At 39.4% G+C, this 15,650-nt stretch overlaps 1 protein-coding gene across 1 annotated transcript in view; it reads right to left on the bottom strand.

Annotated features, from left to right (window-relative positions):
- Window positions 1–3,129: 3,129 nt before the first annotated feature.
- Window positions 3,130–15,650, bottom strand: part of LOC103085370 (placenta-specific gene 8 protein) — a 33,820-nt gene continuing 21,299 nt past the window's right edge. Inside the window, exons 4-5 of the mRNA XM_007447533.1 lie at window positions 15,050–15,164; window positions 3,130–3,444 (exon numbers count right to left, since the gene is read on the bottom strand). Of these exons, the coding sequence (XP_007447595.1) occupies window positions 15,060–15,164 (105 nt within the window). The 3' untranslated portion in view covers window positions 3,130–3,444; window positions 15,050–15,059. The remainder of the gene's footprint in view (window positions 3,445–15,049; window positions 15,165–15,650) is intronic.

Raw genomic sequence — 15,650 nt, 5'->3', positions numbered from 1 at the left:
AAAAAAAAAAAAAAAAAAAAAAAAAAAAAAAAAAAAAAGAAGAAATCTCAAGAGAAATTTAAAAATATTTTGAACTAAATGAAAATGAAAATACAACTTATCAAAATTTGTGGGTTGCAGTGAAGACAGTGCATATCTTAGGAAAGAATAAAGATCTAAGGTCAATAATTTAAGCTTCCACATTAGAAAACTAGAAAAAAAGCAAATTAAATCCAAAGTAAGCAGAAGGGAAGTAATAATAAAAATTATAAGAGAGTGTAAATCAGTGCAACTTGAAAACAGGAAGTTGATAAAGAAAATCAATGAAACCAAAGTCTGGTTCTTTGACAAGATCAATAGAATTGGTAACTCTAGCCAGACTATGATAAAAAGAGAAGGCAAATTACTAATGTCAGGAATGAAGGGGGCCATCACTACAGATCCTATGAAGAATAGAAGGATAATTAAGGAATAATATGAACAACTCTGTGCTGACAGATTTGATAACCTAGATGAAATGGACCAATTTCTTTGAGAGACATAATTACCAAAAGTAATTAAGTAATTAAATAATTAAGTAAAAAAGTAAGTACCAAAAATTATGTAATGGTAATTACATAATTACCATTACAAGAAGAAATAATATAAATAGGCCTATATCTATTAAAAAATTTTAATCAATAATTAATAACCTTCCATGACAGAAAGCACCAGGCCCAGATGGGTTTACTGGTGAATTCTATGAAACATATAAGGAAGAAATCACACCAACTCTCTATAATCTCTTTCAGAAAATAGAAGCAGAGAACACTTCTTAATCCATTCTACGAGGCAAGCATCACCCTTCCATCAAAAGCAGATAAAGACATTACAAGAAAGGAAAACTGCAGTCTAATATCTATCATGAACATAGATGCAAAAATTCTTAACAAAATATTAGCGAATCAAGTCCAGCAGTACAGGAAAAGAAGTATACACCATGACCAAGTGGGATTTATTCCAGGTGTGTAAATTGGCTCAACATCCAAAAATCAGTTAATGTAATCCATCACATCTACAAGCTAAAGAAGAAGAATCATTTGATCACATCAATAGGTACAGAAAAAGCATTTTACAAAATCCAACACCTACTCATGATAAAAAATTTCAGCAAACTAGGAATACAGGGGGAGCTTCCTCAATTTAATAAGGAACATGTACAAAAAAACCTATAGCTAACATCATAATGGTGAGAAACTAGATTGCTAGATTCTTTCCCCCTAAGATCAGGAACAAAGTGAAGTTGTCTGCTCTCACCACACAATTTTTTTTTTTGGCCGTACCTCATGGCTTTTGTGATCTTAATTCCCCAGCCCACACCCTTGGCAGTGAAAGTGCGGAGTCCTAACCACTGGGAGTTCCCTCACCACTCCTATTAAACTTTGTACTGGAAGTCCTAGGTAATTCAATAACTCCAGAAAAGGAAATTAAACTTTAAATACAGACTGGGAAGGAAGAAATACAACTATATTCAAAGTTGACATGATTATGTAGAAAATCCCAAGGAATCAAAAACAAAAAATTTCCAGCAACTAATAAGCAGTTATAGCAAAGTTGCTGGATACAAGGTTAATATACAAAAGTCAGTTTCTTTCCTATATATATAACAATGAAGAGCTGGAATTTGAAATTTGAAAAAAGTATGTGTGTTGAAAGTAGGGAAAATAGGGAATTTGTAGAGTGAAAAAATAGTGGGAGAATAGGCTAACGAGGTAGACTGAGGTTATATTGTGAAGCACCAGGCAAATTTTTTTTAGGATGTTTACAGTTTACTCATGGCAAGCTGTGTATAGGATGGATTGGAGAGAAGGCAATGGGAGCTGGAGTTACTAGAGGCAGAGAAACTAGTTCAGGAGCTATGAATGTGAGTCTCCAAAGACACAATTAGGGCTTGGACTACATCCATGGCAGTGCAGACAAAGAAGAGAGGACAGATTAATTCATTCAATAAATGATTTCAGTATGTATCTACTAGGTGTCAGGCATTCTTCTAGGCACCACAGATACAGCAGCAAACAAAATAGATCATCCACTGGGGGTATTAAGTGGAGCTTAAGTGACAGAAGTTGGTGTTGGATTAGATGTGAGGAGAAGGGAGAATGGTATGCTGAGACAGTTCAGGTTTCACTGATATCTAGATTTCTCACCTTAAACAACTGAGTGGTAATATCTTTTGACCTGTTGTGTAGAGAAGGGGTAGGGCACATCCAGATGGACTTGTTTAGTAGGCAGCTGAAGAGACATTCTGAAGATCAATAGTAAGGGAGAAACTAGGAATACAGTCCTCCTTGGTGTATAGGAGGCGTTTGAAGACACGGGAGTAGAGGACTCTAAGAAGACCATGAGTTGTAAAAGGAGTGGACCCAGGAAAGAACCTTGCAAAGTACCTACATCTATAAGGCAAGTAAAGAAGGGCAAAACACTCAAGTTTGTTGAATGCCTCTTAAGTTCCAGGTGCTTTTACATTTTATCTCACTGACATTTCACAATATACTTATAGTGAAATATCTACTTATAGTAGATAGTTTTTTGCCTCCCTCAACCCCCACCCCAACAAATGAAATGGACTCAGAAGTGTAGGAGGAGAACGAAAGGAAATTAGGTGAGATTTTCATCAGGGTACAATGTTGCAGAGGATCAAACGGGTTGAGAAATGTGAAAAAAAATCGTTTCTTCACACATTTATGCATCAATATTTAACCAAAATTGAATCATATTGAATTGATAATTGAATTTTTATTACGTGCTCTGATACTTCATATCCAAAAGAGAAAGAAAATCAATAACACAACAATGAAACCATCAGGTATGCAGTTGGGAAGCAGAGCATAGTGCATTGTTGCTTTGTCAGCATTGATAATGCTTATAGATAACATGAAAAGGAGCAAAAGTGTTGGCTAAATGTACCATAAGTGTCTTAGAATAGTTGCCTGTAGCCGTTTTCTCTATCTCTTAAACTTCTTAGAGGAAAGAGAGCTGAGTAGCTGTGGACCAAAATCTGCAGTTAGGAAACCAAACTACAAGAACCAAATTATGAGATTGACCCCTGAAATTGACTAATGACGTAAGGACATTTTTATTGAGAGCAAAGAAGCATAAAGGTTCATGTTAGTAAAATCTTTTATTTGGTTTATATTTTAAATGTAATACAAAATTTATAAGCCAGAAAATTTAATAGCAAGGAGAAACTAAGCTGGACCATTTAGTAAAACTAAGGGACAACATTCCTTTAAAATAAATCAAAGTTCAATTTTTTTTACCCCATTGATTGTGATTAAACATACCAATCATATTTCAATTGCAAAAAGTGGAGAAGCACTCAAGCTGAAGAGGTGTGGAGCTGGTTTTAGTTGCTTCGGTAAGAGCTCTTCACGAGGTCAGGAGAGAGACCACAGGAGAAAGTAAAGAAAAAAAAGAGCTCTTCACCTATAAGGGACAGACAAAAAATAGGGTTAAATTTTCTCAATCTACTTTTATAATTTTAATAAAGGTCTAATTTTAGAATCATTTTAGATTTACAGAAAAGTTGCAAAGATAGTACAGAGAGTTCCCATATACCTTGCACCAGTTCCCTTATTGGTTAACATCTTAACCAATGTGGTAGGCTTGTGACCACGAACCAACGTTGATAGATTATTAATCAAAGCCTATCCTTTATTTAGATTCCTCAGTTTTTACCTAATGTTCCTTTGCTATTCCAGGATCCCATCTAGCTGGTGTATTACCTTTAGTCATCATGTTTCCTTAGGCTCCTCTAAACTGCAATAGTTTCTCAAACATTCCTTGTTTTTGATGATCTTGACAGTTTTGAGGAGAATCTGCCTCAATTTTTGTATTTTGTACAATGGGTCTCAATTTTTGTTTGTCTAATGTTTTTCTCATGGTTAGACTGGAGTTGTGGGGTTTTTAGAGGAAAACCCTAGAGGTAAGGTGCCAATCTCACCACATCATTTTAGGGGTACGTGCTATCAACAGGACACCACTGATGATGTTAAGTTTGATATTAACTGGCTGAGGTAGTTTTGTCAGGTTTTTCCACTGTGAAGTTAGTTTTTCCCCTCCTTTTCATACTATACATTTTGAAAGAAAGTTGCTATGCAAACCCACACTTAAGGGGTGGGGAATTATGCTCTATCTCCTTGGGGGAGGTGTACCTACATAAATTATTTAAAATTCTGTATTTCTGGGAGATTTGTCTATTCTCCCTTCCTTGTTTATTTTTAACATTTTTATTGGCGTATAATCGCTTTACAATGTTGTGTTAGTTTCTGCTATTTAACAAAGTGAATCAGCTATATGTATACATATATCCCCATTACCCATCCCTCTTTAGCCTCCCTCCCACCCTCCCTATCCCATCCCTCCCTATCCCATCCCTCTAGGTGGTCACAAAGCGCCGAGCTGATCTCCCTGTGCTATGCAGCTGCTTCCCACTAGCTATCTATTTTACACTTGGTAGTGTATATATGTCCATGCCACTCTTTCACTTCGTCCCAGCCTACTCTTCCCCCTCCCCATGTCCTCAAGTCCACTCTCTACCGCTGCATCTTTATTCCTGTCCTGTACCTAGGTTCATCAGAACCTTTTGTTTTCTTTCAGATTTCATATATATGTGTTAGCATATGGTATTTGTTTTTCTCCTTCTGACTTAATTCACTCTGTATGACAGACTCTAGGTCCATCCACCTCACTACAAAATAACTCAAGTTCGTTTCTTTTTATGGCCAAGTAATATTCCATTGTATACATGTGCCACACCTTCTTTATCCATTCATCTCTTGATGGACATTTAGGTTGCTTCCATGTCCTGGCTATTACAAATAGTGTTGCAGTGAGCACTGTGGTACATGACTCTTTTTATTAATTAATTAATTAATTAATTAATTTATAGGCTGCGTTGGGTCTTTGCTGCTGTGCATGGACTCTCACTAGATGCGGCGAGCGGGGGCTACTCTTTGTTGCAGTGTGCATGCGTCTCACTGTGGTGGCTCCTCTTATTGTGGAGCATGGGCTCTAGGCACACAGGCTTCAGTCGTTGTGGCTCACGGGCTGTAGAACGCAGGCTCAGTAGTTGTGGTGCATGGGCTTTGCTGCTCTGAGACATGTGGGATCTTCCCGGACCAAGGCTCAAACCTGTGTCTCCTGCATTGGCAGGCAGATTCTTAACCACTGCACCACCAGGGAAGCCCCATGCCTCTTTTTGAATTATGGTTTTCTCAGGGTATATGCCCAGTAGTGGAATTGCTGGGTCGTACGGTAGTTCTATTTTTAGTTTTTTGAGGAACCTCCATACTGTTCTCCATAGTGGCTGTATCAATTTACATTCCACCAACAGTGCAAGAGGGTTCCTATTTCTCCACACCCTCGCCAACATTTATTGTTTGTAGATTTTTTGATGATGGCCATTCTGACCAGTGTGAGGTGATACCTCATTGTGGTTTTGATTTGCATTTCTCTAATGATTAGTGATATTGAGCATCCTTTCATGTGTTTGTTGGCAATCTGTATATCTTCTTTGGAGAAATGTCTATTTAAATCTTCTGCCCATTTTTGGATTGGGTTATTTGTGTTTTTGATATTGAGCTGCATGAGCTGCTTGTATATTTTGGAGATTAATGCTTTGTCTGTTGCTTCATTTGCAAATATTTTCTCCCATTCTGAATGCTGTCTTTTCATCTTGTTTATGGTTTCCTTTGCTGTGCAAAAGCTTTTAAGTTTCATTAGGTCCCATTTGTTTATTTTTGTTTTTATTTCCATTTCTCTAGGAGGTGGGTCAAAAAGGATCTTGCTGTGATTTATGTCATAGAGTGTTCTGCCTATGTTTTCCTCTAAGAGTTTAATAGTTTCTGGCCTTACATTTAGGTCTTTAATCCATTTTGAGTTTATTTTTGTATACAGTGTTAGGGAGTGTTCTAATTTCATTCTTTTACATGTACCTGTCCAGTTTTCCCAGAACCACTTATTGAAGAGGCTGTCTTTTCTCCATTGTATATTCTTGCCTCCTTTGTCTAAGATAAGGTGACCATATGTGTGTCGGTTTATCTGTGTGCTTTCTATTCCATTCCATTGATCTGTATTTCTGTTTTTGTGCCAGTACCATACTGTCTTGATTACTGTAGCTTTGTAGTATAGTCTGAAGTCAGGGAGCCTGATTCCTCCAGCTCCGTTTTTCTTTCTCAATATTGCTTTGGATGTTCAGGGTCTTTTGTGTTTCCAATCAAATTGTAAACATTTTTGTTCTAGTTCTATGATAAATGCCATTGGTAGCTTGATAGGGATTGTACTGAATCTGTAGATTGCTTTGGGTAGTATAGTAATTTTGACAATGTTGATTCTTCCACTCCAAGCACATGGTATATCTCTCCATCTGTTTGCATCATCTTTAATTTCTTTCATCAGTGTCTTATAGTTTTCTGCATATGGGTCTTTTGTGTCCTTAGGAAGGTTTATTCCTAGGTATTTTATTCTTTTTGTTGCAGTGATAAATGGGGTTGCTTCCTTAATTTCTCTTTCAGTTTTTTCATCATTAATGTATAGGAATGCAAGAGATTTCTGTACATTAATTGTGTAACCTGTTACTTTACCAAATTCATTGTTTAGTTCTAGTAGTCTTCTGGTAGCATCTTTAGGATTCTCTATGTATAGTATCATGTCATCTGCAAACAGTGACACTTTTACTTCTTCTTTTCTGATTTGTATTTCTTTTATTTCTTTTTCTTCTCTGATTGCTGTGGCTAAAACTTCCAAAACTATGTTGAATAACAGCGGTGAGTGTGGACAACCTTGTCTTGTTCCTGATCCTAGAGGAAATGGTTTCAGTTTTTCACCATTGAGAATGATGTTTGCTGTGGGTTTGTCGTATATGGCCTTTATTATGTTGAGGTAGGTTCCCTCTATGCCCACTTATTGGAGAGTTTTTATCATAAGTGGATGTTGAATTTTGTCAAAAGGTTTTTCTGCATCTGTTGAGATTATCTTATGGTTTTTATCCTTCAATTTGTTAATATGGTGTATCACATTGATTGAGTTGTGTATATTGAAGAATCCTTGCATTCCTGGGATAAACCCCACTTGATCATGGTGTATGATCCTTTTAATGTGCTGTTGGATTCTGTTTGCTAGTATTTTTTTGAGGATTTTTGCATCTATGTTCATCAGTGATATTGGTCTGTAGTTTTCTTTTTCTGTGTGACATCTTTGTCTGGTTTTGGTATCAGAGTGATGGTGGCCTTGTAGAACGTGATTGGGAGTGTTCCTTCCTCTGCTATATTTTGGAAGAATTTGAGAAGGATAGGTGTCAGCTCTCCTCTAAATGTTTGATAGAATTCGCCTGTGAAGCCATCTGGCCCTGGGCTTTTGTTTGTTGGAAGATTTTATTTTTTTTATTTTTATTTTTTTTGTGGTACGCGGGCCTCTCACTGTTGTGGCCTCTCCTGTTGCGGAGCACAGGCTCTGGACGTGCAGGCTCAGTAGCCATGGCTCACAGGCCCAGCCACTCCGCTGCATGTGGGATCTTCCCGGACCGGGGCACGAACCTGTGTCCCCTGCATCGGCAGGCGGACTCTCGACCACTGCGCCACCAGGGAAGCCCTGTTGGAAGATTTTTGATCACAGTTTCAATTTCACTTCTGGTGATTGGTCTGTTCATAGTTTCTGTTTCTTCCTGGTTTGTCTTGGAAGGTTGTACTTTTCTAAGAATTTGTCCATTTCTTCCAGGTTGTCCATTTTATTGGCATATAGTTCCTTGTAGTAGTCTCTCATGGTCCTTTGTATTTATGCAGTGTCAGTTGTTATTTCTTCTTTTTCGTTTCTAATTCTATTGATTTGAGTCTTCTCCCCTTTTTTCTTAATGAGACTGGCTAATGGTTTATCAATTTTGTTTATCTTTTCAAAGAACCAGCTTTTAGTTTTATTGATCTTTGCTACCTTTCCTTCATTTCTTTTTCAATTATTTCTGATCTGATCTTTATGATTTCTTTCCTTCTGCTAACTTTGGGGTGTTTTTGTTCTTCTTTCTCTAATTGCTTTAGGTGTAAGGTTAGGTTGTTTATTTGAGATTTTTCTTGTTTTTTGCAGTAGGATTGTATCGCTATAAACTTCCCTCTTGGAACTGCTTTTGCTGCATCCCATAGGTTTTGTGTTGTATTTTCATTGTCATTTGTTTCTAGGTATTTTTTGATTTCCTCTTTGATTTCTTCAGTGATCTCTTGGTTATCTAGTAGTGTACTGCTGAGCCTCCATGTGTTTGTAGTTTTTACAGATTTTTTCCCTCTAATTTGATATCTAGTCTCATAGCGTTGTGGTCATAAAAGATACTTGATATGATTTCAATTTTCTTAAATTTACCAAGGCTTTATTTGTGACCCAAGATATGATCAATCCTGGAAAATGTTCCATGAACACTTGAGAAGAAAGTGTACTCTTGTTTTTTCATGGAATGTCCTATAAATATCAATTAAGTATATTTGGTCTAATGTGTCTTTTAAAGCTTGTGTTTATTTATTTTCATTTTGGATGACCTGTCCATTGGTGAAAGTGGGGTGTTAAAGTCCCTTACTATTATTGTGTTACTGTCAATTTCCCCTTTTTTTTTTTTTTGCAGTACGTGGGCCTCTCACTGTTGTGGCCTCTCCTGTTGTGGAGCACAGGCTCTGGACGTGCAGGCTCAGTAGCCATGGCTCACGTGCCCAGCCACTCTGCAGCATGTGGGATCTTCCCAGACCGGGGTATGAACCCATGTCCCCTGCATTGGCAGGTGGACTCTCAACCACTGTGCCACCAGGGAAGCCCTCAATTTCCCCTTTTATGGCTGTTAGCATTTGTCTTATGTATTGAGGTGCTCCTATGTTGGGTGTATAAATATTTACAATTGTTATATCTTCTTCTTGGATTGATCCCTTGATCATTATGTAGTGTCCTTCTTTGTCTCTTGTAATAGTCTTATTTTAAAGTCTATTTTGCTTGATATATGAGTATTGCTACTCCAGCTTTCTTTTGATTTCAGTTTGCATGGAATATCTTTTTCCATCCCCTCACTTTCAGGCTGTATGTGTCCCTAGGTCTGAAGTGGTCTCTTGTAGACAGCATATATATGGGTCTTCTTTTTGTGTCCATTCAAGCCAGTCTGTGTCTTTTATTTGGAGCACTGAATCCATTTACATTTAAGGTAATTATCGATATGTATGTTCCTATTACCATTTTCTTAATTGTTTTGGGTTTGTTATTGTAGGTCTTTTCCTTCTCTTGTGTTTCCTGCCTAGAGAAGTTCCTTTAGCATTTGTTGTAAAGCTGGTTTGGTGGTGCTGAATTCTCTCAACTTTTGCTTGTCTGTAAAGGTTTTGATTTCTCCGTTGAATCTGAATGAGATCCTTGCTGGGTAGAGCAATCTTGGTTGTAGGTTTTTCTCTTTCATTACTTTAAGTATGTCCTGCCACTCCCTTCTGGCTTGCAGAGTTTCTGTTGAAAGATCAGCTGTTAACCTTATGGGGTTTCCTTTGTATGTTATTTGTTGGTTTTCCCTTGCTGCTTTTAATATTTTTCCTTTGTATTTAATTTTTGATAGTTTGATTAATATGTGTCTTGGTGTGTTTCTCCTTGGAGTTATCCTGTATGAGACTCTCTATGCTTCCTGGATTTGACTGACTATTTCCTTTCCCATGTTAGGGAAGTTTTCAACTATAATTTCTTCAAATATTTTCTCACTCCCTTTCTTTTTCTCTTCTTCTTCTGGGACCCCTATAATTTGAATGTTGGTGCATTTAATGTTGTCCCAGAGGTCTCTGAGACTGTCCTCAATTCTTTTCATTCTTTTTTCTTTATTTTGCTCAGTGGCAGTTATTTCCACTATGTTATCTTCCAGGTCACCTATCCGTTCTTCTGCCTCAGTTATTCTGCTATTGATTCCTTCTAGAGAATTTTTAATTTCATTTATTGTGTTTTTCATCATTGTTTGTTTGCTCTTTAGTTCTTCTTGGTCCTTGTTAAACATTTCTTTGATTTTCTCCGTTCTATTTCCAAGATTTTGGATCAACTTTACTATCATTACTCTGAATTATTTTTCAGGTAGACTGCCTATTTCCTCTTCATTTGTTTGGTCTGGTGGGTTTTTACCTTGTTCCTTCATCAGCTGCATATTTCTCTGTTTTCCTATTTGTTTAACCTACTGTGTTTGGGGTCTCCTTTTCGCAGGCTGCAGGTTCGTAGGTCCCTTTGTTTTTGGTGTCTGCCCCCAGTGGGTGAGGTCTGTTCAGTGGCTTATTTAGGCTTCCTGGTGGAGGGGACTGGTATCTGTGTTCCGGCGGTTGGGGCTATATCTTGTTCTTTTGGCAGGCAGGGCCATGTCTGGTGGTGTGTTTTGGAGTGTTTGTGAAATTAGTATGACTTTAGGCAGCTTCTCTGTTGATGGATAGGGTTGTGTTCCCATCTTGCTAGCTGTTTGGCATGGTGTGTTCAGCACTGGAGCTTGCTGGCCATTGGGTGGAGCTGTGTCTTAGTGTTGAGATGAAGATCTCGGAGAGCTCTAACCAATTGATATTATGTGGGGCCGGGAGGTCTCTGGTGGTCCAATGTCCTGGACTCGGCCCTCCCACCTTGAAGGCACAGGCCCGAGACCCGGCTGGAGCACCAACACCCTGCCAGCCATACAGCTCAGAAGAAAAGGAAGCGAGAAAAAAACAAAAACAAAAACAAAAAACGAACAGACAGAGCCCTAGGGCAAATGGTAAAAGCAAACCTATATAGACAAAATCACACAAAGAGGCATACACATACACACTCACAAAAAAGAGAAAAGGGAAAAAAATATACATGTATATATATATATATATATATATATTTATGGAAGAGAGCAACCAAACCCCAGTAAACAAATCCACCAATGATAATAAGCACTAAATACTAAACTAAGATAAACGTAAAACCAGAAAAAAAACAATGCAGAAAGCAAACCCCAAGTGTACAGTTGCTCCCAAAGTCCACCGCCTCAATTTTGGGAACATTCGTTATCCATTTAGGTATTCTTCAGATGCAGGGTTTATCAGGTTGATTGTGGGGATTTAATCTGCTTCTCCTGAGGCTGCACAGAGAAATTTCCCTTTCTCTTATTCTTTCACACAGCTTCTGGGGTTCAGCTTTGGTTTTGGCCCCAACTCTGCGAGTAGGCCACCCTCAGGAGTCTGTTCCCCGCCCAGAGAGCTGGGGGTTAAAGCAGCGGCTGATTAGGGCTCTCTTGCTCTCTATGGCCAGGGGGAGGGAGGGGTACGGTAGTCATCATTGGGATATGGGGCGAGCCTGAGGCGGCAGAGGCCAGCGTGATGTTGCACCAGCCTGAGGCATGCTGTGTATTCTCCCGGGGAAGTTGTCCCTGGATCACGGGACCCTGGCAGTGGCGGGCAGCGCAAGCTCCCAGGGAGGGTGTGGATAGTGACCTGTGCTGGCACACAGGATTCTTGGTGGCAGCGGCAGCAGTGTTAGCAGTTCAGGCCCGTTCTGTGGTCCGAGCTGATAGCGGTGGCTCACGCCCATCTCTGGAGCTCACTTAGGCAGTGTTCTGCCTTCTGTGGGCACACTGGGAAGGAATCCCCACTCCACGCACACCCCAAAACAAAGGTCTCTTGCCTCTCTGGAAGGTCCAGACTTTTCTCGGACTCCTTCCCAGCTAGCCATGGTGCACTAACCCCCTGCAGGCTGTGTTCACGCCACCAACCCCAGTCCTCTCCCTGCGCTGTGACCGAAGCCCGAGCCTCAGCTCGCAGCCCCGCCCGCCCCGGCGGGCGAGCACACAAGCCTCTCGGGCTGGTGAGTGCCGGTCGGCGCCGATCCTCTGTGCGGGAGACTCTCCGCTTTGCCCTCCGCACCCCTGTTGCTGTGCTGTCCTCCGCGGCTCCGAAGCTTCCCACCTCCGCCTCCCGCAGTCTCCGCCCGCGAAGGGGCTTCCTAGTGTGTGGAGACCTTTCCTCCTTCACGGCTCCCTCCCACTGGTGCAGGTCCCGTCCCTATCATTTTGTCTCTGTTTTTTCTTTTTTCTTTTGCCCTACCCAGGTACGTGGGGACTTTCTTGCCTTTGGGGAGGTCTGAGGTCTTCTGCCAGCATTCAGTGGGTGTTCTATAGTTGTTCCACGTGTAGATATATTTCTGATGTATTTGTGGGGAGGAAGGTGATCTCCGCGTCTTACTCCTCCTCTCCATCTTGAAGGTCTCCCGCACTGATCTGTTTGTTTGTTTAGCGCTGCACGGCATGTGGGATCTTAGTTTCCCCACCAGCGATCGAACCTGTGCCCCCTGCATTGGAAGCGCAGAGTCCTAATCACTGAACCACCAGGGAAGTCCCTGCATTAGTGTATTTTTGAAGAAAACTTATTCTTACATATAGGTTGGTCACAGTAATGAATAATATTGCCATTACATACATATCAGGATGGACTGATACTCAGATATTTATTTTATACTTTGGGTTATAATCCAATACTACCTTATTTTGTTGCTCAAATTGTTCCAGTTTTGGCTACTGGGAACTTTTTCAGTTCGTTCTTGTATCCCTTTGTCTCAATCTGTTTTTAACATAAATCACATTATTCTTTTATCTTTATCTCTTTATTCTCCCATTTCAGATATTTGTATATCTAAAGTGTTATTGTCAATGAATAATGTAGGGTCCAAGCTGATGAGCAGGAGTCGGGGCCACCAAGATATTTTATGTCAAACCAGCTCAAAATTTCAGTGAGATAATTTCCTTGAGGTTAAAAAAAAAGCTCAAATGCCAGGATTTATTATTATATATGTGTGGGTAGATATTTTTTCCAAACAGTCTCATGTGCTTATTTAGATAAAGTGTTGAAATGGTGTAAGGCCAAATCTTTGTTTTTGACCTCATCCTGTCCAGTCTGTGCCACATGCCATTACCAGGTTAATTTTTCTAAAGTATAAGTCTACATATGTTACTCCTTTATAACCTGCAATAACTCCTTAGTGCTTACTAAATAAAAGCCCAAATCATTAGCCCAGTATTCACTACATTGCATGCCAAGGCCCCAAATCAGTTTTTAAAACCTTTCATTTCTCATTATTTTCCTACTTATACCATATGTCCCTGCCAAGTCGAACCTAAGCTCATAAAGATGTTTTTTCCTTTTTTTGCCTCTGTAGTTTCACTAATGTTGCTGATGGGAAGCAACACCCATTTCTATTCATCTTGTGTCAAAAATCTTCCCTTTTCCCCATCCAATCCATTTCTACCATTGTCTGTCCTGCCCTGTGGTCTGGGAGGTTGACCTGTGGTCCCCAGCAATACTGTTCTTCTCTCTGCCTTCCTGGTGTGTTCAACCAATGGGAAGCCCAGAAGGACATCAGAAAATGAGGTCAGGGTAGTTTTCCCCTTGTTTCCTTCCTGAGGGGTTACCCCAGGCTGCTCAGGTCCTCTCAGGGCAGCCGTCACACAGCTTTCTCCTTTGGGATGCAGGTAACTGCTCCCTCCCATTCTCCTGAGGCCTAGGGATGGTAATGGTTCAGCTGTTGTTGCACAATCCCCTGTCATTTCCCTGTACCTCCCACCCACACCTTTGTAAATGGTCTTCATTAAATCCTTGTATTATCACAGTCTGAGTGCCATCTATTTCCTCTTGTGACCCTGATGCTCACTTCCTCTTTAGAATTAAAACCACTTCTTTCAAGAAACTTTCACTTACACTTCTCACAGCATATCATCTTTCCTTCCTCTGAGCATAAAATAGCACTTCATCTAAAGGCATTATTCAAAGTTTGCATTTTATTTGAGGGCTTTTCTAATGCCTTCTTTTTGAGTATAAAGTCTCTAAGGGGAAGAGGACCAGCTTATTTCCCTTCATTCCCCATAGTCCCTAACAGTGTCCTGCATGGTACTAGGTACTTGAGGCATTATTTGCTAAATGCATGAATATTTGAAAACATATCTTCCAAGAGTTATGTCTGTTAACTTACACAAAGTTCTCATTCACTTGGGAAAGGAAGTGGGATTTTTGCAAAGAATGGGAAAATTAATGTTTTCTTCCCATACTCAAGATACGTTCTATAGAAGACTGACAAAGTCATGTTGATTTCTACTTTACTATATCCTCAATAGCTAATTCTGAGAATCTTGGATAAATGAGTTGGAAATGACTTGATTGAATTTCAGATGATGACATTCTACAGAACATTTCCAAATATTCTGTAGTCTATTCCACCTCTTTCAAAGTTCACCTTCTCTTTCCTGTTTAACCTCACCTCATTATTCATAGATGCATTATGCCACAATTAATCCAAATATTACATAACGTAATTTTCATTTGCTCTACTACTTTATAATTATTTACCAGTTTCTTCCATCAATTTGTTTGTATTAGCAGGGAAAGTGCTTTCCACTTCTTTTGTATCTCACCACACTCTTTTATTTTGCAAGTGGTGCTTCATTAATAGACCATCAGAATTCTGAGAAGTCTAGAGAAGTCACCATCCCTTTATTTGCTAAAATATAGTTTCAAAATATAGAGCTATTTTTGTGAACTCAATGTTTGTGTCCCTCCGGCCACAAAACTCATATGTTGAAACCCTAACCCCCAGTGTGATGGTATTAGGAGGTGAAGCCTTTGGGAAGTAATTAGGTTTAGATGAAATCATGAAGGTGAGGGCCCCATGATGGGAATATTGTCCTCATAAGAAGAAAGGCCAAAACTCTCTCTCTCCAATATTTGAGGACACCGCAAAAAGGTGGGCCACTGCAAGCTAGGAAGAGCATCCTCACCAAGGAACTGAACTGGCTCATAATTCATCTTGGACTTCCCAGCATTCAGAACTATGAGAAATAAATTCCTGTTGTTTAACCTGTTTAAGCTATGTTACTTTGTTATGGCAGCCCAAACAAGCTTTCTTCATCTGAAGAAATCAAAGTCAATCTTTATATTAAGATAACATTTGAGAGACTTAAATAATTGTTAGTATTGAATTATTATTCAAAATAATGCTTAGTTTACAAAGCCCTTGATTATATTTCTCAACATTCACAGATTCTGGGACTTACCATTGTTTTTTTAGAAAGTACGCATGGCTCTCCTTCTGTTGATGTCTCTCTTGATTTGGCAAAGAGAACACAGAGGACAGCAAAGGGTCACCATATAGTCATCACAAATGGATCCCTGTTTGAAAATATAAAAGAAACAGAAATGTAAAATCCACATTCAGGAAAATGTTAGTTGATTTCTCTATATAGCTCCTGTCTCTTTTTATGAAATCAAATGTTTTCCTATACTTTGTGATATTGAAAATAGAAGATATCTAACCAAACTATCAATATGAGGGTAAAATAAGGAGTTTCAGGAAGTAAAATCTCTTTTCTCCTCTACCCTCTTGCTTTCTCAGGAAGCTGCTAGAGGATGCCTCCACCAAAGTGAAGGAGCAAACCAAGAAAGGTATAAGAAACCAGAGACTAACATGGGGGAGCAGTTAATGGAATCTCCAGTCATGGCGAAGGAGATCTCAGGGCAAAAGCAGAGCACCAGGAGTGAAAAGTATCTAGTTCAAAGGGTAGCGGGTCAGGGAGTGATTTCATCAAGGAGATGAAAATGACAGAATGTCTGATGTATTGAATGTTTGGGGAAGAGATTTAGAAAACTGGGAAAGAG

The sequence above is a fragment of the Lipotes vexillifer genome, unplaced genomic scaffold (assembly GCF_000442215.2).
Source record: "Lipotes vexillifer unplaced genomic scaffold, Lipotes_vexillifer_v1.1 scaffold272, whole genome shotgun sequence".
Classification (NCBI taxonomy): Eukaryota; Metazoa; Chordata; class Mammalia; order Artiodactyla; family Lipotidae; genus Lipotes; species Lipotes vexillifer.
Note: the sequence above shows the minus strand (reverse complement) of the source record. Positions and strands in the feature narration are given on the sequence as shown.